We start from the raw sequence: 24,344 nt of genomic DNA, 5'->3' as shown, positions 1-24,344 counted from the left end.
TTTCATTCTAAGTAGAAATGGGAGAAACTTTGTCCGCATCATAAGTTATGCGGACAAAGTTTCTTCGATTTCTAATGGGAATTGCAGGCTATGAGGCACTGATATATAATCAGTACCTCATAGCCTACAATTCCCCTTATTAGACTTCCAAACTTTGAGTTAATGTCTTGACATTAACTCAAAGTTTGGAAAACTTCTCGTAAGAATCAATCGTCAAAAACCTCGATTGCAGTTATATTCATTGTGTTAAATTTGATTTATTTTGAAATTTTTATAAATTAAATTTTATATAACATAAAGCGTTATGAATTAGTATTTCCATATGAATTTTATCTCGAAAATAGTAATTCTGTACAGTTATATTTCGGTTAATTTTGGAAATTTCTAGGAATACTTTAAGATAGTATGATTATATATAACTCTGCCTTCATGATTTATTTTAGCTTTCGCGCAAATATCAGTTAACTTAACTCCATTATTGATTTTGTGATGGCTTCACAAAGCCAATCAATATCAATCTCTTCTGGAGAATGTCTTCTCATCTAGAATATTTTCAATACTTTACATACAAACATTTTTATTTCTAAAAAACTTTTTAATTTTTTCTAGGATATATGAATGAAAATAGTTAGAACAAGATTTTGAAGCTCAAAACATTAAAAATTATTAAAGATTTGTATAATATGATTAAAAATGGGAAATAATATGAGGCAATATAAAGGAATATGAATATTAAATAAATATATCTAAATAGAAAGAATCAGAAAAATCAAATTATTGGCGCCAAAAATGTCACCTTTTTGGTGAGCCATTTCGGTATGAGATAATATTTAAGATTTATGTTCGAATTGAAAAGCAAAATGATATTTTTTTAATTGAAAAACGTTATTATCTGATATTTTGAAGTTTTTAATATTTGTTAGTATCTTAAATTATTGAATGCATACGTTTTTTATGTTCTCAATTTTAAAAAAATTGTGAAGAATTTAGTTTTTTGGAGATGGATGTTTAATATTTGTGAGTGAGAATGCAAGCAGGAGTTTGGTACTTTAAGGCTAGGTTGAGATAGATTTCCCATTATATTATCTGTGAATATATTGTTTGAAAATTCAAGATATAAAAATATATTATCAAAAATTTTTATATTTTTAAATACAATAGGGTGAAAATATAGTACGATGAGATAGCAATGATATATTTTATAATGGGAGGTAATCTGAAGATAAGTAGCAAATTTTATGCGATTTTGATTGGGAGTTGGAGGGTGTGAGTACTATAGCATGTAATAGTATCTCACACCCTCCAATTCTTCCTATGGCGCCGAAAATTTTTTGGTGAAATGTCGTCGCATTTCACCAAAAAATTTTCGGCTCCATATAGAGAACTATAGTCTGCGAGGTACTGATTCTATCTATGTACCTCGCAGACCATAGTTCTCAGCCAAAATGTCAAAAATTTCGGAAATTCGAAATAATTTTTTTGAGAAAAATTAACCGTTTAACATAATATTTATAATATTGCTTATTCAATTAGACGGATTAAAAATTATATGTTTTCTTTTTATTTTTTCAATTAAATTATTAGCTGACTCGAATTTGTATAAGTTTTTTAAAATAGATATCAAAATTAAATATAAAAAAGAAAACAATTAAGAATATTAAAGTAAATTCTTTATTAAGAAACAATAAAATGAAAATATAAAACTTTGTATGATTTGAGTGGATATTGAGAGTAATTTGTGAGTGTGCTTCGGCTGCATATGTAAGATTGTTCGGATTTAATTAAAAATTGTAAATTTTTTGTCTTTATATCAAACTATTCGACAAAACTTTGTATGATTTGAGTGGATATTGAGAGTAATTTGTGAGTGTGCTTCAGCTGCATATGTAAGATTGTTCGGATTTAATTAAAAATTGTAAATTTTTTGTCTTTATATCAAACTATTCGACAAAACTTTGTATGATTTGAGTGGATATTGAGAGTAATTTGTGAGTGTGCTTCAGCTGCATATGTAAGATTGTTCGGATTTAATTAAAAATTGTAAATTTTTTGTCTTTATATCAAACTATTCGACAAAACTTTGTATGATTTGAGTGGATATTGAGAGTAATTTGTGAGTGTGCTTCGGCTGCATATGTAAGATTGTTCGGATTTAATTAAAAATTGTAAATTTTTTGTCTTTATATCAAACTATTCGACAAAACTTTGTATGATTTGAGTGGATATTGAGAGTAATTTGTGAGCGTGCTTCGGCTGCATCCGCTAATTCCTTCTTCCTTCTTAACATTCTTTGTTTTATTTAGAACTATATTATCTTATTTCTAAAAATAATACTGAATTTAAAAAAAAAATCCAAATGTAATAAATGTAAGTGTTTATTCCTTAAAAAAAAAAAAAAAGGTAGTGGGGCTTCCAGGCACTTCGTGCCTTCTAGCCCTGATGATGTTTAGTAATAAATGAAGTTTTTATTCGGAAAATTGTTAGTCTTCTGGGTCGAAAACATTATATAATGTTTCACTTTTCACAAATTATATATGTTTTCATGTTTTGTCAAGACTTCATCGTAAATGTTTTGTCAAGACTTCTTCGTAAATGTTTTGTCAAGACTTCTTCGTAAATGTTTTGTCAAGACTTCTTCGTAAATGTTTTGTCAAGACTTCTTCGTAAATGTTTTGTCAAGACTTCTTCGTAAATGTTTTGTCAAGACTTCTTCGTAAATGTTTTGTCAAGACTTCTTCGTAAATGTTTTGTCAAGACTTCTTCGTAAATGTTTTGTCAAGACTTCTTCGTAAATGTTTTGTCAAGATTTCATCGTAAATGTTTTGTCAAGACTTCTTCGTAAATGTTTTGTCAAGATTTCATCGTACATGTTTTGTCAAGACTTCTTCGTAAATGTTTTGTCAAGACTTCTTCGTAAAATCAGACAAAAATATATTTTAGGTGAAGAGGTGAGATCTCACCTGTTTTCTCACCTGTTTTCTCACCTCTTGAATTTTCATGATTTCATCGTAAATGTTTTGTCAAGACTTCTTCGTAAAATCAGACAAAAATATATTTTAGGTGAAGAGGTGAGATCTCACCTGTTTTCTCACCTGTTTTCTCACCTCTTGAATTTTCATGATTTCATCGTAAATGTTTTGTCAAGACTTCTTCTTCGTAATGAGTGTAAAGGACCCAAAAATATAATTTAGGGTAGAAGGTTAGATCTAACCTCTTTTCTAACCTCTTTTCTACCCTCTTGAATTTTCATGATTTCTTCGTAAATGTTTTGTCACTTTTCTGTCACTTTTCAGGAAAAAACATTTTTATTATTATATATAAATGAATTTTACAAAACCACCGTTACCGTTCTTTGGAAATAAGAGTAGATGTAAAGATATTATATTGAGAGAACTTAAGAAACTACCGAATGGTCTAACATTTGTAGATTTGTTCGGTGGAAGTTTCTATATATCCCATTTGTGCCATATAATATTCCCAGACTCAAAGATTATATGCAATGACTTCGACAACTATATGGACCGTCTCAAACATATTCCAGACACTAACAATATATTGAAAGAGTTAAAAGAAAAGATTCAGATAGGTAAGATGGAACGTATACCATTAGATAAGAAAAATATTGTGAGAGAGGTTTTGAAAAAAGCAGAATATATAGACTGGAATAGTATATCTGCTAGACTATTATATAGTGGTGCTATAAGAGTTCATGACATTGAAACACTTATGTCAAAAGTTTTATATCTTAACTATACAAATGTTTTCAAAGAGGACATAGAAAAATATATTGAGGGTATAGAGTTTGTGAGATGTCATTGGACAGATTTGTATGAAAAATATAAAGACAAGGAAAATGTTTTCTTTATAGTGGACCCGCCGTTCTATAACACATGGGATTTTCAATACCAAGTAGACTGGACTTTGAGAGACTCTTTAGAAACTTTAGACGTTTTACATAACCATCCATGCTTTTACTTTACATCCGATAAAAGTGGTTTGGAAACCGTTATGAGATGGTTAGAGGACATACATGACTATGAGTTTATATATGACAAGATAGAATATGAGAGAGGTCCTATAAACTGGAGAAAGTGTCATAACAAAGAAATTTTATTAGTAAGTAAATGTGGTTTGAAATCGGACTACTTGTTTTAGGTTTTTTCCATTGTGTCATTTATTTATTTGACGTGGCAAAAAGTACAGAGAATATGAAGATGAACCAATGCCTGCAAATGTTCAGCATATGTACTCGTAAGAGATATTTTTATCTAATATTAAATGGACGCACAGAACTTAGCGAATGCACAGCAACCTGGACAACCAAACCCAGAGAATATTCCAAATGAAGTTAGAATACAAACTGCAATGGCAAACTATGGTCAAGTGCCAACAGATGTACAAATGCAAACTGCCATGTCAAATGACGCTGCGTTAGGTTTGCCACCATGGTATGCAAATATGAGATGGAAAGAGTTTTATACAAACCCTGAAGTGGGATATAAACAACTTTATGCAGATGACGCGAACACAGGAGTTGACCCAGAATATGTTTTCTACCAGAGGAGAAACAGAATGTATGAGCTCCAGTTAAAGAATGCTATGGAACTCAACAGGAAACGTAAGAGACTAGGCGGACATTAGATTTTTACATATAGTAAAATGGGTTTCTTCAGTAGTATTGGAAACTTCTTCAGAAGAGTTGGAAGAGGTATATGGAATGGAATAAAATCTGTCGGAAAAGGAATTTGGAACGGTGTCAAAAATATTGGTAAAAGAGTAGGTCAGTTCGTTGGTATTATACCTAAAGACCCTGAACCAGAAGAACAAGCTCCTGTTATACAACAACCTGAACCTGCACCACAGTCTAGTTGGCAACCAAATCCAACACCTCAACCGTATTAAAAAATTATATTTTTACCGTTCGATAGTAGTTGTATATGAAACTAAGTTCTAAGTAAAACGCATGGTATAATGGAATTATTCTTTTTCTTCCATCTGTAGTAAACCATACTTGAAAGTCTGAAATACTTCCACTTGGTGGTTCGTATAACTTTGTAGGTTTTTCGTAAAAGTCATTTGCCAAGCATAAGAAAGAGTTTTGGGCGCCAGAAAATGAAGCATGAACAATAATAGCAGCTGGGTCGAAAACATCTTTAAATAAATATGGTTCATCTCTTGCATATCGACTGTAAATATTTGCTAAAGGAAGTTCGACTTTCTGATTTAACATTCTTTGCAAATAATACCATGACATTGCAGTGAATTCTGTATATATTTGTTCGTCTTTATTTGGATTGTTTTCGTAGATTTGAAATGACACTTGTGAATTTTGTTTGTCATATACAATTCTCACATAAAGTGTGCTCTCGGTATTTGCATATTCATCAGCATATTTTGCATAACATGAATTTATTTTATCTTCTATATTTTTTAACGCAGTCTGTAGAGAAGATGAAAGGTCAACTTGTATTAGCTCAATTTCTTCCCACATTTTTCGTTTCCCTTCAGATATATAATCTATATGAAACCTTACAATAAATGGAAAACTTTTATCTTCTACAGACACAAACTTCATTCTACGAAAGCCAATAGCTTTTGTGACAGATGGGTCTCTTAGCCATCTTAATGGGTAGTCAAAACGATAGCCTTCATGCTTTACGGTCTCTGTCTCAAACTTTTGACCGACATTAGTAAAAAGTTCATCTAATGGTTTAGTTGTAGCAACTCTTGAATTTTCTTTTTCTATTGGAAGCATATTTTATCTAGAATAAAAATGTCAAATGAAACAGCGTCTATGAGAGAAATACAACACAACCGACAACTCATTATGCAAGCTCTAAATAAGAACACAACAAACTTTTCAAACTATTCTAAGATATCTGAGTCATTGAAAGAAGGAAACTTAAAACTGACATTAAACCCAATGACAGATGAGTTTCTATTTCAAGACAAGAAGAACAATACTGTCTGTATAAATCCAACAAAAGGAACTTTAAAACGAGAAACCTATAAATGAACTTCTTTTGAAAGCAGATGTTGACAACAAAGCTGACAAAGAATATGTAGACGATGCAATAGCAAAAGAAGAAAGAGCTAAAATGCTTATGCAACAAAAGAACATACTCATCCTGAACTAGCAGACAAAACATATGTTGACAATAAAATGTCAAGTGAAGTGACAAGAGCTGAAAACGAATATTCTAAAAAGACTCATACACATTCTATATCGAAATAACAGACTTAAACGTTAGCCTTGAAAAGAAAGCGGATAAGGATTGTGTGGCTAGTGCGTTAGAGAAGAAAGCAGATAAGGAATATGTGGATGAAAAAGATAAAGAAATATAGAAAGGGTTGACTGGTACCATGAACGGACATCAAAGATTTTAAAAACTAAAGCCGATACAGGATGGGTTTCAGGATGTTTAGACCTTAAAAGCAGATAAAACTTATGTTAACGATGAGTTAGAGAAGAAAGCAAATAAGAACCATACACATACAAGTTTTACAACTGTTGCTATAGAAAGTATTGAAGGAACGGTTGAAGAAACTGGTGGGGATGCAATATATTGAAACCTCCTAACTTTCCACAAGGTTTAACATCGGATGACGACATAACGACGATGAGAAACATTAGATGTAAAGATGTTTATGTCATGAAGGATGAACATAATATTAAATTCACTGCTCAAGATTTATATGACAAGAAAGCAGACAAAACAGAGCTTCAAACATTAAAGACAGAAATACTTCAAACATTATATCCTATAGGCTCTATTTATACGTCAATGAACTCAACAAATCCAGAAACAGTTCTGGGTTTTGGAACTTGGACTCAAATAGTCGACAGGTTTTTGTATTGTGCAAACTCTTCAAAGGAAACAGGTGGAAGTAAAACGATTTCAGGTGAAAATTTACCTGCACATAGTCACTACATAGATTTAAGTACATCTCAAGCAGGTTGGCATAAGCATAGATATTGGGATTGGTCAGCAATGATAAAAGGTAAAGGATATGATGTTAAAGACAACGTTAAGTTTGCTATAGATTGTTACTGGAGTAACACTGAGGGAGGAGGAAACCATACACATCGCGTTTCAGGATATACGCAAACAACGGGACAAAGTAAAGACTACATGCCACCTTACATGACAGTTTACGCATGGTATAGAAATGCTTAGTCGTCATTTTCAACTTCTTTAGCATATTCGTCAGGAGTTGTCTTATATTTGTTAGGAACTGTCTTTGAAAGTATACCACCTTGAACTTTGACAAGTTTGAAACGAGGTCTGACAATAGTAGTTTTATCTTCTGCTTGCAGTCTGTAACATTTTGCCATGTTTGCCTAAAACTTCATAATATTCTCTTGTATACTTTCTTCTATTTTTACGAACACGAATGAGTACCTGTCGGGTTCCCATTGTTGTCATAGTCAATAGTATTTTCATATGGGTCACGTTTAGGTATTTCTATTTTTACTTTGTCACCTTTCTTAAGTTTGAAGCCCGGCATTCTTTCTTGTTTGTCTCTTTTGACTAAATTATTAAATATATAGTCTTTCTCTAAGTCAGGGTTGTTTTTCATTTCTTCGGGGGAGTGGTTTCCCAAACCTTTTTGTTTACGGCTATTGTAATATTTAAAACTTGTCTCATCTTTGCCATGGAGAAGTGTCTTATATTGTCGTCATATGACATTTCATTTGCTTCACCACCTTGTGGTTGGTTTAAGTCTCTTAACATTTTTATACAACCGTCAATGACACCAAGAGCAGAATGGTTTTGGTCGACAATGAAATATTGGTTTACATTTTTTGAACGCAGATAGTTTTTTACATCATCTGATTTGAAAGAACTTTCACAGTCAGATGTCAGTTTTGTTGGATGGTATTTGTCAACGAATATTGTCAAAGCTGCTAAGATATCTAAAATAGCTTGGACTGTAATGGTATGGCTTCACAGTATCTTGTGTTTTGACTGACAAATATTAACCAGTATGGTGGTCCATCTTCTCTATACCTCGGAATGTTTCCAAGATATCCATAAACCAAGCATTTGGTGTTGAACTAAAGATTTTTATCATGAGTGCTTTCTTTGTCGCTTTAGAAACATAGGGGTCCTTGTTTGGATTCGTCATTTTTTATCCTATAAGAAATGGGTTTATTTGGCGCATTAGCAGGATTGCATCCAGATTTTTGCCCGCAGTGGGAACAATAGCCAGAGGTGTATTTGGAGTTGGAAGGAAGATTTTGAGTACATTAGGTATACTTAAAGAGAAAGCACAACCTATTATACAAACTGTAACAGAAAGGTTGGGATGTAGCACGAGATGCAACAAATCTTATTCCAAATCCTGAAACAAGAGGAAAAGTTCAAGGATGGATGGACAATGTAGGAAGACAAGCAGGAAACTATTATAACAAAGCAAATGACTACTATAACCAAGCAGGACACTATATGGACCAAGGTGAAAGATTCTTTAACAGAGGATATAACCATGCACAACAATGGGTAAACAATAACCCAACCGCAACCACCTCAAACTTGGGGAATAAAGTTTTTTACTGAGATGAAATGAACAATACAGCATTGAGACAAAATGGGTTCAAGATGGATTTGTCGACTTCCAGCAGTTACACAACGTGTTTGTCAAGTTCTTCCTATACCTCAGGAAGTTTTAGACCGACTTAAAAAACCTAAACAACCAGTTGAAAACAAACCAAACTAAAATTTTTTACTGAGATGAAATGACCGAAGAAGTTGAAACGGTAGATTTGACACCACAAACAAAAAGTTCAGAACCATTGTCAAAACCTGTCAAAGAACTTACAGATGAAGAGAAAAATTCAATAATAGAAAGTGCCAGGTCTGGAAATACAAACCCTAACTATAAAGTCACTTTTCATAGAAATGGAACGGCTAGTATCTCAAAAAAGAAACAGACTCTCACAAATAAAATATTGAGTCTGAAGGAGCTTTCGAGACAACAGATGGAAAAGTTTACTTCACTGACCAACAGTTCATTATAGAACATCTCATTGACTTAGAGTCAAAATATTCTAAACTTTACAACAAACACAAAAAGTTGAAAGGAAACAAAAACAAATGGCATATGAATATTTATGAAGATGTTGACGACACAACTGTTCCTGCAGGTGAGGTAAAGTCAGAGGAACCGAAAAGTGACGAAAAACCGATAGAAGAAGAGAAACCAAAAACTGAAGATAAACCAAAACCAAAGTTTAGTTTCAAACTAAACCAAGTCAACCTTCATTAGCTGGTATGGGTTGGCGTCAAAGACTTATGGCAGCAGGTGGTTATGTAAAGTAAAGAAAAAAATATTTTTTTATTTTTATAAAAAATGCCCCCATATAGAATGGATAGAAAATCTGCTAGAATAAAAGCAGAGTTGCAAAGATATGGTTGGAGAGTTTCGAAGAATTTTAAATATAGGAAGGGAAGACCCATAAAAGTCTATGACAAACTGGCTGGTCTTCGCTACGAAATGGATTTGGAAACAGCACGTGCAAATTATCCAAACAGACTAGAGAGGTTAGAAGAAAACGTCTTATGGACATGCCTTTCGATGTTAGTGAACCTCAAGTTGAAGGAACGACGGCTTTGCCAGATTCTACTGGAAACATGACGAACAATTGCATCCTTGAGAAGGAAAAAAGGTAGTGCAGGGATGGTCATGCTCCCATGGAAAGAACAAGATATGCATATGAGAAGTACCGTGAAGTTAGAAGTCAATTACATCTGGTCGAACCTTTACAGTAAACTTTGACGAAGGAAAGAACAAAGAAGGCTTCATGGGTGTACTTGCTGCCATACAAGCGGAAATAAGAAAGGATACAATCTCAGATTGACCATAAACAGATTTGTGATGGTCACATTTACTATGCAAATGGCAATGAACAAACAGCTGCAAAACTTCTTGACGCTTTCAAGACTACAAAGAGAGAACAAATGGTTGACTCCGACTCAGCCATTTTGAATGCAATTGAAGGAATTGCAAGTGTCAAGTTCGAATGGTACCAACCTAACCCTCAAGCAGTCAGACAAACATGCTGGATACTTCCCGTTCATAAATAAGTCTGACATTGACTTGACAAGGTATGGAATTTACAATTCAATTGAAACAATTGTCAATGAACCTTGCATTCTTACATGTCTCAGGAACTCTGGTCTTGTTACAGATGAGAAGATGAAGTATCTTGAGTCATGTGTGAAGACAAGGTACATTCTCAGAGGTCAATTGGCAAAATTGCACCGTTGGCAAATGTCAATATCCGAGTCAAAATACCTACAGCTAAAGGTTCTTCACATGACGACTATGTTGTGAGTTCAATTTACCATGGTTGAAGATTGCAATTGTCCACAACCACTTCATGTTGAACGAAAGTCTTACAAACCCATTGTTCGGAAAAGGCAAGTGCAACATTGTCAGAGCTGTAAACATTCTTTTCGAGAAAGGTTTGTTGGAACCAATTCCAGATGACAAGCTGACAGAAACTTTTGTACCAAAAGACGAAACAAACTTTTTCATTGTTAGCAAGACCAAAAGTTGTTCCAGACAAAGTTCTAGTACAAAAGAAGTACACAATTCCACAAGGAGTTGGATTGTTCGGATACCAACCTGAACCAGAAGAACTTCCAATGAGGTTGCAAGAACTTCAAGATGCTATAAACAAACTTCCATTGAGACATCCAATTGACGTCAAATTGTATTGGAGAGCTTCTGAGTTAGGTTCAGAAGGTTTTATATGAAAACAGGTTGCTTCGACGATGTTTATGAGATAACAGGAGAAGTTTCTCAGAAGATAAGAGACTCACTTGAATTTCCACAAACTGGACCAATTGGTTGCGACAAGTTCGACTCAAACGAAAAGATATACTATGTCGACCTTAACGCTGCATACATGAGGTTTGTCCAATATATTCCGACTGGAATTCCAAACGAAGATGGTGAGTTTCCGGAAGGAAACTATACAGTTGGAAAAGTCATACAACAACTGTATGATATTAGGAAAGCTTCAAACCCCAAACTTGCAATGACACTAAATTGCTTATGAATTCGACATGGGATATTCCATTAAAAAACCTCAAGAGATGAAGAGTAAACATTATGAGAAGGTCGACAACTTTGTTGAAAGGTTTTCTCCTTTTGTTTTGAAGTACGAATTCACTCAAGGTCAAAGTGGCTTAGTAACCACATTAAAACCTATTGTCGAACATTGGTCTTACCCTCAGTTCGCAAAGGCAGTCCTTGAAACTACAACAAATTCTCTTCCGAAGTCAAATCCAAAGTGAAGGTTACTATGAGAACATTGACGCACTCATGGACGAACGAAGAAGGATACAACAACTCATTGAAATGGAATGGTCGGTGAAAAGATGGGCTGTTTTAAGCTAGATAAGGTATTTTCTGAGTTCATGTCCCTCCAAGCGTAAGTACTGGGGCATACTTGAAGACGGCACAGAAATAAAACATTGCATGAAATAAAAAATTTTTATTTGAAATGTACGCTGAGTTTGTTAGTGAACCTCAAGTTGAAGGAAACTTGTTTGTTTAGATGAGAAATATGAAATGGCATACCATTTTAAAACAATATATTTTTACATATATTAAATGCTTCAGGTTGAAAAACAAAGAACAAAAGTAGCAGATACAAAACCGTTAGACTATATCTTTACAAATGCTGGTAGGACTATTTCAGATGAAGAAAAATTCATCCCAAGCATACAGGTTTGACTATCCAATTCGTTGGCTTCAAAGTCCTTCAGATGCAAAGGCAATAGGATTTAGAAGATTTTGTTTTCAAATAGAACTAACGCATTTATGTTCGCAGTATATTTCATGGGCAGTATAAAGGTTCTGATGTTAATAGACAAATTTGACGAAATGAGAATCTTTACAGTTCGTTCAGACGAAAGTCTTGAGAAAACTCTAAATGACTTTCAAACTCAAATGAACAAATATTATTGGGAATTTCAAGAAAAATACGACTCTTTACTAAATGGAACATACTATCTGAAACTATAGGGTGTCCAAAGGTGCGTTTAGCACAGCGCTCTATATGAGACTATTAAAGGAGATATATGCTGATTATAAATATATAATAAAAAATATGAATATATGTATATGATGAGTATGTTGTATTTTGGCGCCATGCCGAGATATAAAATGAATTTTGAGACAAGAGGCGGTTTCGCGGGAAATTTTGGCGGGATTTTTTTTCATTTTTTTAATGAATCATAAAGAAAACATCCTCGCTCTTGCAAAAAAATGCAAAGACTGTAAAAAAATCTACGAGACATTGTAAAATGCTTCGGTATGGATGCTCTAGCTATTCCACTGTAACGTATCATGTTAGGATGTATCACTTCATGAACAAAAAGGCGCCCATCATAAAAATGACAAAAAATCGCCGGATCAAAGAAAAATCAAAGCAATTCTTCAAGCGCTAGATGAAGACCCAAGAGCATCACTCAGAAGGATAGAGGAGATGACAAAGATACCACGTACAACAGTCAGTTATTATCTGCACAATTATTTGAACTACAAACTAGCGTATACACGTTGGGTTCCGCACAACCTTAATTCAGTTCAAAAAAAATCTAGAGTCCAATCTTCGAAAGAGCTCCTCTCTATATTGGGTGCGTATCAATCCAAGAAGTTTCGCTTTTTAGTAACAGGGGACGAGTCTTGGTTTCAATATGCAACAGAAGCCAAAATCATGTGGATCCCGAAGGATGAAAATCCGCAAACATTCCCGAAGAAAAAAATTGACACACCAATGATGATGTTGTCGGTTTTTTGGGCGTGAATGGCATCATCGCAATTGATATTCTTCAAAAACTTAATACGATGAATGCTCAGTATCTAATTGACAATGTTCTTACTCAAATTATCAATTCTGATGAGTTTGAGAAATCCAAACAACAAAAACAAAAGTTTGCAATTCATTTTGATAATTCAAGAGTTCACAAAAGTCATAAGGTAATGAATTACTTGGTGGAAAACAATGTCAAAGTTGTTCCAAACCCAATTTATTCACCTGATATTGCACCCTCTGACTTTTATTTATTCGGCACGCTAAAAAAGAGAGCTGAAGGATGCGAATTCGCGAGTCCAGATGATCTTGAAAATTTTGTAAGAGAGCAATTTGAGCAATTTTCTCATGATGATTTAAAGCGTGTCTTTCAAGCCTGGATCGATCGCTGCGAACGCGTGATTGAATCCAATGGTGATTATATTTAAATAAACTTTATATATATGTAACTTGTTTATTTCTATTCGCAGTATTCAGGTTTGTGCTAAACACACCTTTGGACACCCTATAGAATATGACAAGATGAACTCCGCCGTTTCATTTCAAAAGATTGAAATTAACCCTCCAAGAGGTACAGAGTTTTTATTTTGGGAAGTGGACAAACGTTCTTGGGCACAATTTCTTCGGTTACTAAACCAGAACGAACCATTACCACCAGATGGTCCATTTAAATTTATACTTCCACCAGCAGATTTGACAGTTTATAGAAACGTGTTTGACCCTCAAAATGTTATGTGTCATGCAAGTTTCAGTTCAAGCAACAATAGTTTTCTATGTATTGGTAAGGACTTTTATGACTTTGCTTCTAAATTCTACGAACCACCTAGTAACAGTTTCTCTGACTTTCAAGTTTGGTTCACAACAAATGGTGTGCAACATATTATTCCATTGTACTATGACTTTTATCTCGAATTGTCTTTCATATATAACTACGGAAAAGTGCTGAAAAAGTATTGAAAAATACTTTTAGGTGAAGAGGTGAGATCTAACCTCTTTTCTAACCTCTTTTCTACCCTCTTGAATTTTCATGATTTCATCGTAAATGTTTTGTCAAGACTTCTTCGTAATGAGTGTAAAGGACCCAAAAAATATAATTTAGGGTAGAAGGTTAGATCTAACCTCTTTTCTAACCTCTTTTCTACCCTCTTGAATTTTCATGAATTTTCCCGAAATAAAAAATAAAGTTAGTTTTATTTTTTTTATTTTTTTTTATTTTGTATAAAAGATATGATTTCAACAATCGGCACAACAACACTTCAAACAACAACAGCACCAAACTCGTTAGTCATGAATCCAACATCTATGTTAGTAGAGATGAAAAGCTTCATTCCTTCTTCATATACTTTTGAAACAAAAATCCAGAAGATAAAGCAAGAACTTTTAACAAGTAATTTAGACTGTAGTGCGAAAGATGAAACAAATGAACAGTATCTTTATGAAATGCAGGACCTCATCGACCATTTACCCAAATTGCCTGAAATCCAACAACAAAAGCTCACTATTCCTGAATTCGATGAAATAGAAGTGAAACCAACTGACTCAGTAGAAATAAAGAAGTTCATACGAAAGGTAAACTATGAGTTTCTAGGATTTCATTGCAACCATAAAGTTATGGACAAAGATTGCGACATGTTATATAAGAACATCTCTGACATATATAAATCTGGGGAGTTTAAGACCTACGACAACTTTGTTTCGTTAGTTGCAGAATGTGTATGGCAGATAAGAGATAAAGATAGAAGAGGTAAGGTATGGAATGAACAGATAAAACCAACTGCTTTTGAGTTAAAGAAAACCATTGACGCTTTAGTTGTTTTAGCAGGTAAGGTTTCAGAATATAACGCAAAAATGAACCCGCAATGTTCTAAATGTAAGGCAGCAATTAGGAAATATAACTACTCAGTCAAAGAGATAGAACGTATGAGAAACGACTATGCAGACTTAAAGAAAGAAGCAGAAAAACCAGCAGAAGATAAAATGGACATGTTAGAATTTCTGAACAAAAACTATCCAACTGCTGACGATTTCCTATTATCTGACGTCAAGAAGAAGTATAAAGAAACTTTCGGTATCGTTAAAACATTCGATATCCTCAGCGAAGAAATAGAAGCTACAAAACTGTTTAGAGTCTCACGAATTCATAACGTTTACCATGTAAAACGCTTATAAAATAACTGGGGTAGAAAACAGGTTAGAAAAGAGGTTAGATCTAACCTTCTACCCTAAAATATATTTTTGCTGAAAAATGACCAAAATTCTGAGTAAAATAATTTTTAGGGCATGTGTCAAACCGTTGAGTTTTCACAAAATTTAAAAAATAACGTTTACCATGTGAAACGCTTATAAAATAACTGGGGTAGAAAAGAGGTTAGAAAAGAGGTTAGATCTAACCTTCTACCCTAAAATATATTTTTGTCTGATTTACGCTCATTACGATGAAGAAGTCTTGACAAAACATTTACGAAGAAGTCTTGACAAAACATTTACGAAGAAGTCTTGACAAATTCAAGAGGGTAGAAAAGAGGTTAGAAAAGAGGTTAGATCTAACCTTCTACCCTAAAATATATTTTTATTGAATTCAGCAACAAAAATCTGAGTAAAATGGCATAAGATTGCTTCCCGAGGAAAACCGAGAGAAGAGATTCCGTATGAAAATCGTAAAAATTGCGAGTAGGTAAGAAAACGTAGTCGCCAAAACTCTATGAAAATCGTGAAAATTCTCTAGACCGTTTTTTTTCGGTCTTGCATAAAACTCATGAAAATCAGTGAAGAACAGCGAGACCGACTTCCTTCGGGGTCGCCAAAACTCTATGAAAATCATGAAGAACAGCGAGTACGTAAGAAAACGTAGTCGCCAAAACTCATGAAAATCAGTGAAGAACAGCGAGTACGTAAGAAAACGTAGTCGCCAAAACTCATGAAAATCAGTGAAGAACAGCGAGACCGACTTCCTTCGGGGTCGCCAAAACTCTATGAAAATCATGAAGAACAGCGAGTACGTAAGAAAACGTAGTCGCCAAAACTCTATGAAAACAGTGAATTTCCTTAAGACAGAAAAAATAAAGTTAGTTTTTTATAAAATATTTTTTTTATCTTGTATGTAAGAACATATATGACAAACACTGAGTTTGAAACAGTTAAAAAGATAGACAATAACACTAAATTGGTTAGAATAGGTGATTTAAACGTAAGATACTCAAAGAAATACAACAAATATTCTTTGTCAGACATTATATCTCCATCTGGAAAGAAAACATCCCACGACTGGGTTAAAATTGCTTCTACTCAGAAAATTTTGACAAGAAATCCTGAGCTTATGATATCGGTAAGATTCTATGGAACTACAGCATATCTCATTGACAAAAGTCTTATACCAATAGTTTTGTTATGGTTAGACCCAGTTGTTGGATATAACTTCATAACATATGGTTTATTCGACTCAGAACGTTGCAGTGAAGGCTTACTTTACATCGTTCAGAAACCGAAGGACTTCAATACAAAGAGATATAAGATAGGAAGAACATATAATATAACTCAAAGATATGACAGTACAGTCAATAGAGTCAAGGTTGTGTTCGTTAACGATATGAGAGCTGCTGAAACAGAACTACTTGAAAAGTTTGAGAAAATGTATGGTGCTCCCATAAAAGGTAAAGAAACGTTTGAAGTAGATGAGATAGATAAAGCTATAAAATTATTTGACGAAGTTGCTGAAAAATACATGTAAAAATAACGTTTATTTTTGGTCTTTTGTGAAAGATAGAAAAAATAAAGTTAGTTTTATTTTTATTTATTTTTTTATCCGGAATATAAAGACAGATATGTCAACATCAGAGAACACAACAACAGTTATAGTCCATGAAGCTATAAATGAAGAATATGAGTGGGTTCAGTTTAACAAACAGTTACGTCTCATTCGTTCGGTCAAAGACGATATGTACCAAATGCAAAGTATTTTGACAGCATGTTTTGCTCCAGACACTAAACACGCAGACGACTGGTTCAAAAACCAAAGCACACAAGAACTTTTGAGTGAAATTTCTCTAGACCGACTTTTTTCGGCCATGCATAAAACACATGAAAATCGTAAAAATTTGCCAATAAATTTAAGAGGATATTATGTACATAGACTTTTAGTAAATGCAGTTGCAATGTGGGCTTCTCCTCGTTATGCATGGCATGTTTACAGACTTCTTGACGAAATTCATAGACAAGAACGTGAAGAGATGGAAAAGAAACTTCAAGCAAAAGATGAAGTCATTGAAGCAAAAGACAAAAGCATACAGAAAAGAATACCACGTTCGGTACCAAAAGGAAAGGAAAAGAACTATAAGTATATGATTTATACTGAAGAGATGGAAAATGAAGAAGACAGAGATATGGTTATGTTGCATTTAGTCAGAAGAAACAACAAAAGCTTTTACGACCTTGCTAAGATTTACAAATCTGACAGAAATTGGTTCTATCGCGAAAACTTACCGATTTCAATGACCCCAAATGAAGATGTGAAACAAATAGTTCAAGATACGTTACCTCAAACACACTATGATATGAAAGGTTGTACAATTCTTACCTTCAAAGAAGACTTACCGCTACTGAAAGAAAAAATAACAGAGTATTTTGACAACTTCAAACAAGTAGGGTAGATGAACCATTTATTTTTCAAGCTTGACTTCAGATGGCTCAGGTAGCTCAATTAGGTAAATTGCCTCGTCAAATCCTTCTGGCATTCCGAGTCCTTCCATCCGACATTCCGAGTCCTTCCTTCCGACATTCCGAGTCCTTCCTTCTGGCATTCCGAGTCCTTCCATCCGACAGGAAAAAAATTTCCCGACAACTGGAAAAAATTTTCCTTCCGACAGGCAAAATTTTTTCTGTTGTTCGTCCGTAAACCATTCAAATTTTCGAAAATTGAGAACTTTTTGGTCGAACTTCAGGAAAAAATTTTCCATCCGACAGGAAAAATTTTTCCTTCCGACAGGACACAAACGAATGACTGACGTTCCTCTTCCTGAATGCCTTCCAAAGCCAGAAGAACCGAAAGCTGCAGAACCACAACAGACTTACTTACTAAGACTAAACACTTAGATTTTTCAAGCTTGACTTTTTACAATTTGAACTTTGTTTGCGTAGATATGAATTCTGAAAGAAGTATGAGGGTCTTGTATGACTTTATACTTCTCCCATAGTTCATATCTGTCAAACTTACCTGCCATGGACTCTTTCATAAGTTCCATGAAATCGTCTTCGGACAATCCGGGGAAAAGTATAATGTCAGTAAGTATTCTTTTAACATCCTTACTTAAACTCTTTGCTGTCTGTACACAAATGACAACTGAGATGTTAAAGTGTCTGAGCTTCTTAAGAATTCGACACATATCTTGTTCTCTATTCTTAAGCAAAGGATGAGAAGCAAAGTCATCTAAGATAAGAAGACACCTATGAGGGTAAGTCTTCCAATCGTAAGATTGCAATTTCTTCGAAATGTATTCTATCTCTTTCTGTTTGTTTCTGAAGTGTTTCTTCTCTAATATTCTCTGCATTTCCTCATTTGGGTCTTTAAACTTAGAATTTATATACTCATTTATAGCATTATACTTCAAAACTCTTCTTTGGTACTTCTTTATCCAATCCAACAACTCAGTATCCTTTATACATACTAACTTAGACTTCTTTATAATATCTTTGAACGAATTGACGGTTTGGTCAAATTGACCAGAAGTACTACAAATGACTACTAACTCATAGAATGGGTTCTTCTCATCTAGTTCTTGTTGTTGTGCAGCCATTTTAAGATAAGTGAAAGTCTTACCCGACCCAGGTGGTGCAATTAGACCTGTTATACCATTCTGAGCAAATAAGAACTTGTCATGTATAGGTTTTATCTGAGCATTTTCTAACTTCCTCTTGTTCTTGTTTAAAACATTCTCAAATTTCTTGTCAATGTCAGCAAACTTTTTTTCTAACATATTTTTAGAAAAATTAAAATTTTTATCTTTTAGAAAATGTCTAGCGATTTCGCTATCTATATTCGAGACAAGCTTTTTGACAGCAAAACATCTGTCGACCATAAAATCTTACATAGTGTAAACAAGAAAGGTGAATTTGTTCTAAAGTTCTGTTTCTGGGAATATGACAAGAACCATAAAACATTAAGCAGAGCAGTCTTAAAATTTGTCAATGACAGACTTGTTGACAGAGATGACGCCTCTTGGAGAGATGAAGTCCAACAAAAGTTCTTAGAATGCAAAGAAGACACATGCGCTGTTCTTGAAGATGAAATAGAAAACAGAATAGATGAGCTATTAAAGGACAAAGAACTTTTACATAAATATGGTTCGGAGAAATTTGACATAACTCCACCAGAAAAGAAGAAGAGAGAAAAGAAAGAGAAAAAAGTAGAAGAAGAGAAGAAAGAACCAGAGCCAGTTCCAGAGAAAAAGAAATTTGACATGTAAAAATAAAATTTTATTTTTAGAACATTTCTGGGTCAATGTCAATGTTCTCTTCCTCTTTAGGAGTAAACACTGGCTTAGACTCTAAAATCTTTTTACCCAATTTACCTTGAACTTCAACTATCTTAGACTCATAATATTCATAGTCGTCTGCTTTCTTTGGTTCATAAGGTATAACAAGTTTGTATGCTTTGCCTTCTTTAAGGTTTGAGAACCTTCTGTCAAAATTTTCTTTGACTGCTAACAAACCTTCTATGTCTAAGTCTTCAAATTTCGCACAATTTTTAGTCACAATAGCAAACTTAACTGGTTCGATGTTCCAAACTTTGCTGAATGAAGACTTTTCAAAATGGTAGAAGTAAACATTCAAATATGTGAATGGGTCTAGTTCTTCTTTAAGTCCTGACATGTACTTATTTACTGAGATGAATTTCGTCATCTTTTCTATCGGATAAAAAAATATTTTTTTTAAATTTACTCAGAAAAATTTTTCTTTGTATATACACCATTCTGAACATCTAAAAGACTTTTGACATTTGCCAAGAATGTACGTTTAGACGCTGTCATATAACCATATTCTTGACAATATTGTTTATACGAATCGTACAATGACCTTTCATCTAATGACACAAAGTCAGTTTCATCTATGAACAGTTCATATACACTCTTGTTTGCTTCTAACAATGTTTGTCTCTCTTCGGTATGTGGAATTTGTCTTGGATTGAACTTAGAAATATCTAATGTCATGAAATATGAGAACAAGTGGTTGTAAAAGTCAGATGTCAAAGTTTCTGCTAAGTCGTCAAAATATTCTGTATCTTGCATATGAGAATCTGACGTTCTGACAACTACATATCTTCTGTCAGAACTTTCTAACTTCATCGGAACAACATTGTTTGAAACCATAATGAAGTTTGCAACATTTTCACAAACTCTTTGGTCTTTATACTTTCTTTCAACAACTCCAACTTTGTCTGTTATAAGACTCTTCAAAGCATCTGAGTTCAAAACTTTTGTTGTATCTATACTTTGAAGTTCATTGCAAACTATAAGTTTCATATTCTCTATTGAGGAGTTAAACTTGCCACAGATGTTTTCTAAGTTTGTCATATTCGGGTTCGAATAACCTTCTAACAGTTTGCACAAAATATCTGTAAAGAATGTGTTCTTACCAGTTCCTTGTTTTCCAATTATAATGAGAGCAGTTTCATTTTTAGCACTTGGATGTTGTAAGATGTTTGCAAACCAACATAAGATATACTCATAGACTCTTTCGTTTCCATTGCATATAATTTCTTTGACATGGTCTAACCAAGCTTCTATAATATTTTCTTTCCATTCTACTTGTTCGTATTTATATCCAGTGAAGATAGAATAGAAGTTTGGAGAAGGTGTATAGAACTTTATACCTCGAACTGAAAAATCTTCTAACTTTGACAATAAGATATCCCAAGCATCTAACATCTTCATGCCAACTTGTACAACTTTTATTTTCTTAAGTTTCTGTCTACATTCTTGTTCTGAAACTATTGTTGCTCTTGGTTTGTTAAAGACTACATCCCATTCTTTCATAACATAACATTCTGGGGCAGAGTCGACATAAATGACTAAACGTTTCAAATTCTCGACTGCTTTGTTATAGTCTCTAAATGGACACATATTTCTGAATGCTTGGAAGTCATAAAAATCTGAAACATCTATTCTGTACATTTTTATAAAAATAAAAAAAATATTTTTTTTATTCTTGACTTTGTTGTTGCATTTGTTGTTCTTGAGCTATTTGTTGTTGAAGTTGTTCTTGTAATACAATACTTTCACCAGTTGCATCTTCCAATTCGAAACTTTCTGCCGTCATTGACAAATACATAGGACATAAAAGTTTTACAGGAACAAAGTTTGCGTCAACTAATGTCAACGTTATACTTGCCAAAGTGTTTGAGTTCACTAAGGTTGAAAATTCTGCATTCGAATGAACAATAGGCAAACCAGCAGAGAAAGTATTGTTTATACGCATAAGTATCTTTTGGTCATAATAGTTTCTGTCAACATTCGAATAACACTTTGAACCTAAGTTTGAAACAATATATAAGATTGGTGTGCTTAATGTCAATGGAATAGACATTCCTTGTATGACACCTTTTCCTGTTATAGGAAACTGTTGGTAGTAAAAACCAGAAATAAGTTTTGTATTATAGCTCATATCGTTTATAGTAAACTCAGTCGGACATCCAAACATAATGAAACCTGCTCTAGTTGCAGCACATGTTACACCCGTACTTAAAGTATTAAATAAGTCAACAAAACCTGTTGGTGGTATATCTGAGTAAGTATCTTCAAAGGAGTATTTTTTACCATTCACAACAATAAAGTCTTCTGGTGTCAAAAGAGCAAAACAGGCTTTAGTCGTCATTGTGTTTAAAGTTAGTTTACAATACCGTCCTTGAGGACTTTGTAAGTTTGTTGTTATAGAATTATATGACTCAGGGTTTTTAGTCGTAATAGTATAAACCATTATATCTTCTGCCATTTACTTAGCAAATAAATTTTAATGAAATGTTGTGGTCGTCAAATATTTTTATAACGTCTGGGAAACTATATTTTAAGTTCAACGTTTCACCTCCTTTCATAACGTATATCTTGTCAATGACATTATATGAAACACCACAGCAACTAATGTCGGGTTCTATTTCTTTGATGTTTATATCGTCTGCCTCTGTCAAAAGTTTCAATAGTTCTTTCAAAACTTCATGAGGTGCAATGACATATGAGTTCACTTTTACAGGGTTGTGTTCGACCAAGTTTAACATTATACTTAAAGCTTGACAAATCTTCTCCTGAGTTTGAAGTTTGCCTTTCAGTTGTTGGTAGTCGTTTCGAATATCTGCAACAGAACTTAAGTCTCTGCTAACTTCAGGATATGTTGGTTCTTTTACAGGAACAATTGTTATACCATCTTCGTCTTCGTATGGTTTCCCCACTTCAACATCTCTGTCTTTGACATTGACAATAACACTTTGACTGTTTGTTTGAGTTGGTGAATTTAACTTCACATCTGCCACCGCCATTAAACCTTTTGAAACACTCACGCTTCTATTTTTCGGAAATGACATTTTACTTAGAATAAAAAGATGGACGTATTCGAGTATCTCTTCGAATTGAAGCAGAACAAAGTTTACACACACAAACAATACAAATACATTGACAGAATAGTTCTTTATACAAACAATGGTAAATGTTATAGAATAGCAATATTTGCTGAACCAAAATATTTCCATAAAGCAAAGAAAGTTGGTATAACTGAAATGGTGAAAGTTCTTGAAGCAGACAAAAATATAACAACAAAACTTACAGATATTTCTAAAGGTAAGTTTATCTTACAATATTATGTCAAAACTGGCGTACTGTCAATATTTGACGGAGAGAAGTCAGTTCAAGAACAACTTACTGACCTGCTGCCAAAATCTGCTCGATGGAAGCTGTCGTTATGCCAATCTGAGGAGCCCCAGCAGGTTTCATCGAACGAATCTTCAAAAGAGCATCTTCCGTGAAAAGTGCTATTGGTTTTGTAAACTTCTTTGCTCTCAGTTCATCTGGACCGTCTCTGTCACCAGTATATTGTATTTGAACTGTACCAACAGTTGAAATACCACCCATAAAGTCTTCTGAGTCAGCAAATGGAATGCCAAGCCAAAAGTTTGAACGGTCTCCATTTGTATATTGAGTTTTTTGACCTCCTGTATGAGTCCATACTTTCACATATGGCATAATAGAACTTTGCATTTCAGGGTTAATGGTTGTTGTGAAGTTGTTGTTAAAGTTCATAGCATCTAATGTCAAGTTGTATGACCTCATATCTTCAACTGTAGAATATTCTTCTCTTGGATAATATTTGCCATCTATGTTTATATGATATTTAATACCGGGGTTGTAGAAACAAGAATAGTCATTTATAGTTCGTCTGAACAGTACAAACATAGTATCTGCATGTTTCATTGCAGTTGTTAAAGCAATATCTGTTCTTGCACCTGGGTCAGCACTTTGGTTTCCAACTTCACCTGCAAAGTCTTTGACAGATATTTGGTGTATAGGGAACATAAGTGGAACTGCAATATATTTGGCAGCTAAAGCATTTGAAATATCTGGGTCCAACATATAAACGGCAAGTCTGCTTTCTATTCTCTTGCATTCAAATTTTTCGCATGTGAACTTAACTGGGTCCCAAGCAGTTCCAGCAGCATTGAAATAATAGTTTACTTCATTGTTGAAGTTTGAGAAACCAAAGTCTAAGTCAACTTTGTCTTTGCAAAAGTCACAGAACTTGGCTCCACCAGTTCCAGCTACAGTAATGCTGAATGGGTCTTGTGTTGGTGCAATGACTAAGTTATTTTTGCTTGGAGTAAGTTCAATAGAAATTTTTCCTGCCCAGTTTGGCAAGTATCTTAAAAACCTGAAGATGAGGAAAGATGACAAAGGAACTCTAAGTTTCAGTTTTACTTTAGTGGCAGCAGTTCCATCTGAACCAGAAAGGTTAACATAAACTCCTGGAACGTTAGGGTCAAGTCTTCTTATTTTCTCAATATTTGCATACTGGTCTGTTTGTTCTCTAGCTTGTGGTTGTACTGAGTTTCTCAAAGCGAACCATTCATAGTTTGCCCATGTTACTGTTTGAACTAAGTCAGAGTTAGAATATATCTTATATCCCATGAAAACTTCTGGAGCATATTGGTATCCGACATAGAAAATTCCATTGCAACCTTTCTTGTCAGACAACTTGGCAGAAGGTTTTATTTCAATGTCTTGTTCCACGTATAAGAATGAGTTGTCAATAGAAATAATATGAAACCTGTCGCAAGCAATATCTACTGTTGTTGAAGAACCTTCTCCAAACTCACCTACGTTTCCATAAGAAACAGCAGTTGTATATTCGTAAGTTCCAGGAACTATTTCTGACCTTCTAATGGCATTGTCGCATTCGTTATACCATTCGGAAACATTTCCGTTCATGGCATCCAAAACTGTTGGCGTTATATTCTGAGCGGCGTACATTTCATATGGGTAAA

The 24,344-nt window shown here is 33.9% G+C and overlaps 11 protein-coding genes and 1 pseudogene across 12 annotated transcripts, besides 9 other annotated features; 7 read left to right on the top strand and 5 right to left on the bottom strand.

Moving 5' to 3' along the window:
- Positions 1-207: part of a mobile genetic element that runs on past the window's edge.
- Positions 1-2,465: part of a mobile genetic element that runs on past the window's edge.
- Positions 2,313-2,366: a mobile genetic element.
- Positions 2,313-2,366: a terminal%2Cinverted (terminal inverted repeat of LTR286 transposon ID:TVAGG3_0314520).
- Positions 2,385-24,344: part of a mobile genetic element that runs on past the window's edge.
- Positions 2,466-2,467: a terminal%2Cinverted (terminal inverted repeat of Maverick-3 transposon ID:TVAGG3_0314350).
- Positions 4,279-4,641, top strand: TVAGG3_0314500 (uncharacterized protein; the record flags this gene model as incomplete). The annotated part of the gene is made up of 1 exon (XM_051229985.1): positions 4,279-4,641. One exon carries the CDS (start codon positions 4,279-4,281, stop codon positions 4,639-4,641), a length of 363 nt encoding a protein of 120 aa, XP_051099715.1.
- TVAGG3_0314490 (serine threonine-protein phosphatase family) lies at positions 4,660-4,902 on the top strand (the record flags this gene model as incomplete). Its single annotated transcript, XM_051229984.1, has 1 exon — positions 4,660-4,902. The coding sequence occupies one exon, from the start codon at positions 4,660-4,662 to the stop codon at positions 4,900-4,902; it is 243 nt and encodes an 80-aa protein (XP_051099714.1).
- Positions 4,907-5,230, bottom strand: TVAGG3_0314480 (uncharacterized protein; the record flags this gene model as incomplete). Its single annotated transcript, XM_051229983.1, has 1 exon — positions 4,907-5,230. The coding sequence occupies one exon, from the start codon at positions 5,228-5,230 to the stop codon at positions 4,907-4,909; it is 324 nt and encodes a 107-aa protein (XP_051099713.1).
- TVAGG3_0314470 (phage tail repeat-like family) lies at positions 6,654-7,178 on the top strand (the record flags this gene model as incomplete). The annotated part of the gene is made up of 1 exon (XM_051229982.1): positions 6,654-7,178. The coding sequence occupies one exon, from the start codon at positions 6,654-6,656 to the stop codon at positions 7,176-7,178; it is 525 nt and encodes a 174-aa protein (XP_051099712.1).
- Positions 12,037-12,064: a terminal%2Cinverted (terminal inverted repeat of Mariner transposon ID:TVAGG3_0314450).
- Positions 12,037-13,337: a mobile genetic element.
- Positions 12,133-13,257, top strand: TVAGG3_0314460 (annotated as a pseudogene). The gene has a single exon. A coding segment is annotated over exon 1 (1,125 nt).
- Positions 13,310-13,337: a terminal%2Cinverted (terminal inverted repeat of Mariner transposon ID:TVAGG3_0314450).
- On the top strand, positions 14,057-14,998 carry TVAGG3_0314440 (organellar and viral DNA polymerase type B; the record flags this gene model as incomplete). The annotated part of the gene is made up of 1 exon (XM_051229981.1): positions 14,057-14,998. One exon carries the CDS (start codon positions 14,057-14,059, stop codon positions 14,996-14,998), a length of 942 nt encoding a protein of 313 aa, XP_051099711.1.
- On the top strand, positions 15,942-16,556 carry TVAGG3_0314430 (organellar and viral DNA polymerase type B; the record flags this gene model as incomplete). The annotated part of the gene is made up of 1 exon (XM_051229980.1): positions 15,942-16,556. The coding sequence occupies one exon, from the start codon at positions 15,942-15,944 to the stop codon at positions 16,554-16,556; it is 615 nt and encodes a 204-aa protein (XP_051099710.1).
- TVAGG3_0314420 (KilA, N-terminal/APSES-type HTH, DNA-binding family) lies at positions 16,651-17,378 on the top strand (the record flags this gene model as incomplete). The annotated part of the gene is made up of 1 exon (XM_051229979.1): positions 16,651-17,378. A coding segment is annotated over one exon (728 nt), but the record flags the coding sequence as incomplete, so codon positions are not given.
- Positions 19,304-19,723, bottom strand: TVAGG3_0314410 (protein of unknown function, DUF4108 family; the record flags this gene model as incomplete). The annotated part of the gene is made up of 1 exon (XM_051229978.1): positions 19,304-19,723. The coding sequence occupies one exon, from the start codon at positions 19,721-19,723 to the stop codon at positions 19,304-19,306; it is 420 nt and encodes a 139-aa protein (XP_051099708.1).
- On the bottom strand, positions 19,759-20,994 carry TVAGG3_0314400 (uncharacterized protein; the record flags this gene model as incomplete). The annotated part of the gene is made up of 1 exon (XM_051229977.1): positions 19,759-20,994. The coding sequence occupies one exon, from the start codon at positions 20,992-20,994 to the stop codon at positions 19,759-19,761; it is 1,236 nt and encodes a 411-aa protein (XP_051099707.1).
- TVAGG3_0314390 (uncharacterized protein) lies at positions 21,023-21,811 on the bottom strand (the record flags this gene model as incomplete). The annotated part of the gene is made up of 1 exon (XM_051229976.1): positions 21,023-21,811. The coding sequence occupies one exon, from the start codon at positions 21,809-21,811 to the stop codon at positions 21,023-21,025; it is 789 nt and encodes a 262-aa protein (XP_051099706.1).
- TVAGG3_0314380 (uncharacterized protein) lies at positions 23,818-24,330 on the bottom strand (the record flags this gene model as incomplete). The annotated part of the gene is made up of 1 exon (XM_051229975.1): positions 23,818-24,330. A coding segment is annotated over one exon (513 nt), but the record flags the coding sequence as incomplete, so codon positions are not given.

The sequence above is a fragment of the Trichomonas vaginalis genome, chromosome V, assembly GCF_026262505.1.
Source record: "Trichomonas vaginalis G3 chromosome V, whole genome shotgun sequence".
Lineage (NCBI taxonomy): Eukaryota > Parabasalia > Trichomonadida > Trichomonadidae > Trichomonas > Trichomonas vaginalis.
The sequence above is the reverse complement of the archived record's forward strand: the minus strand, read 5'-3'. Positions and strand labels throughout refer to the sequence as shown.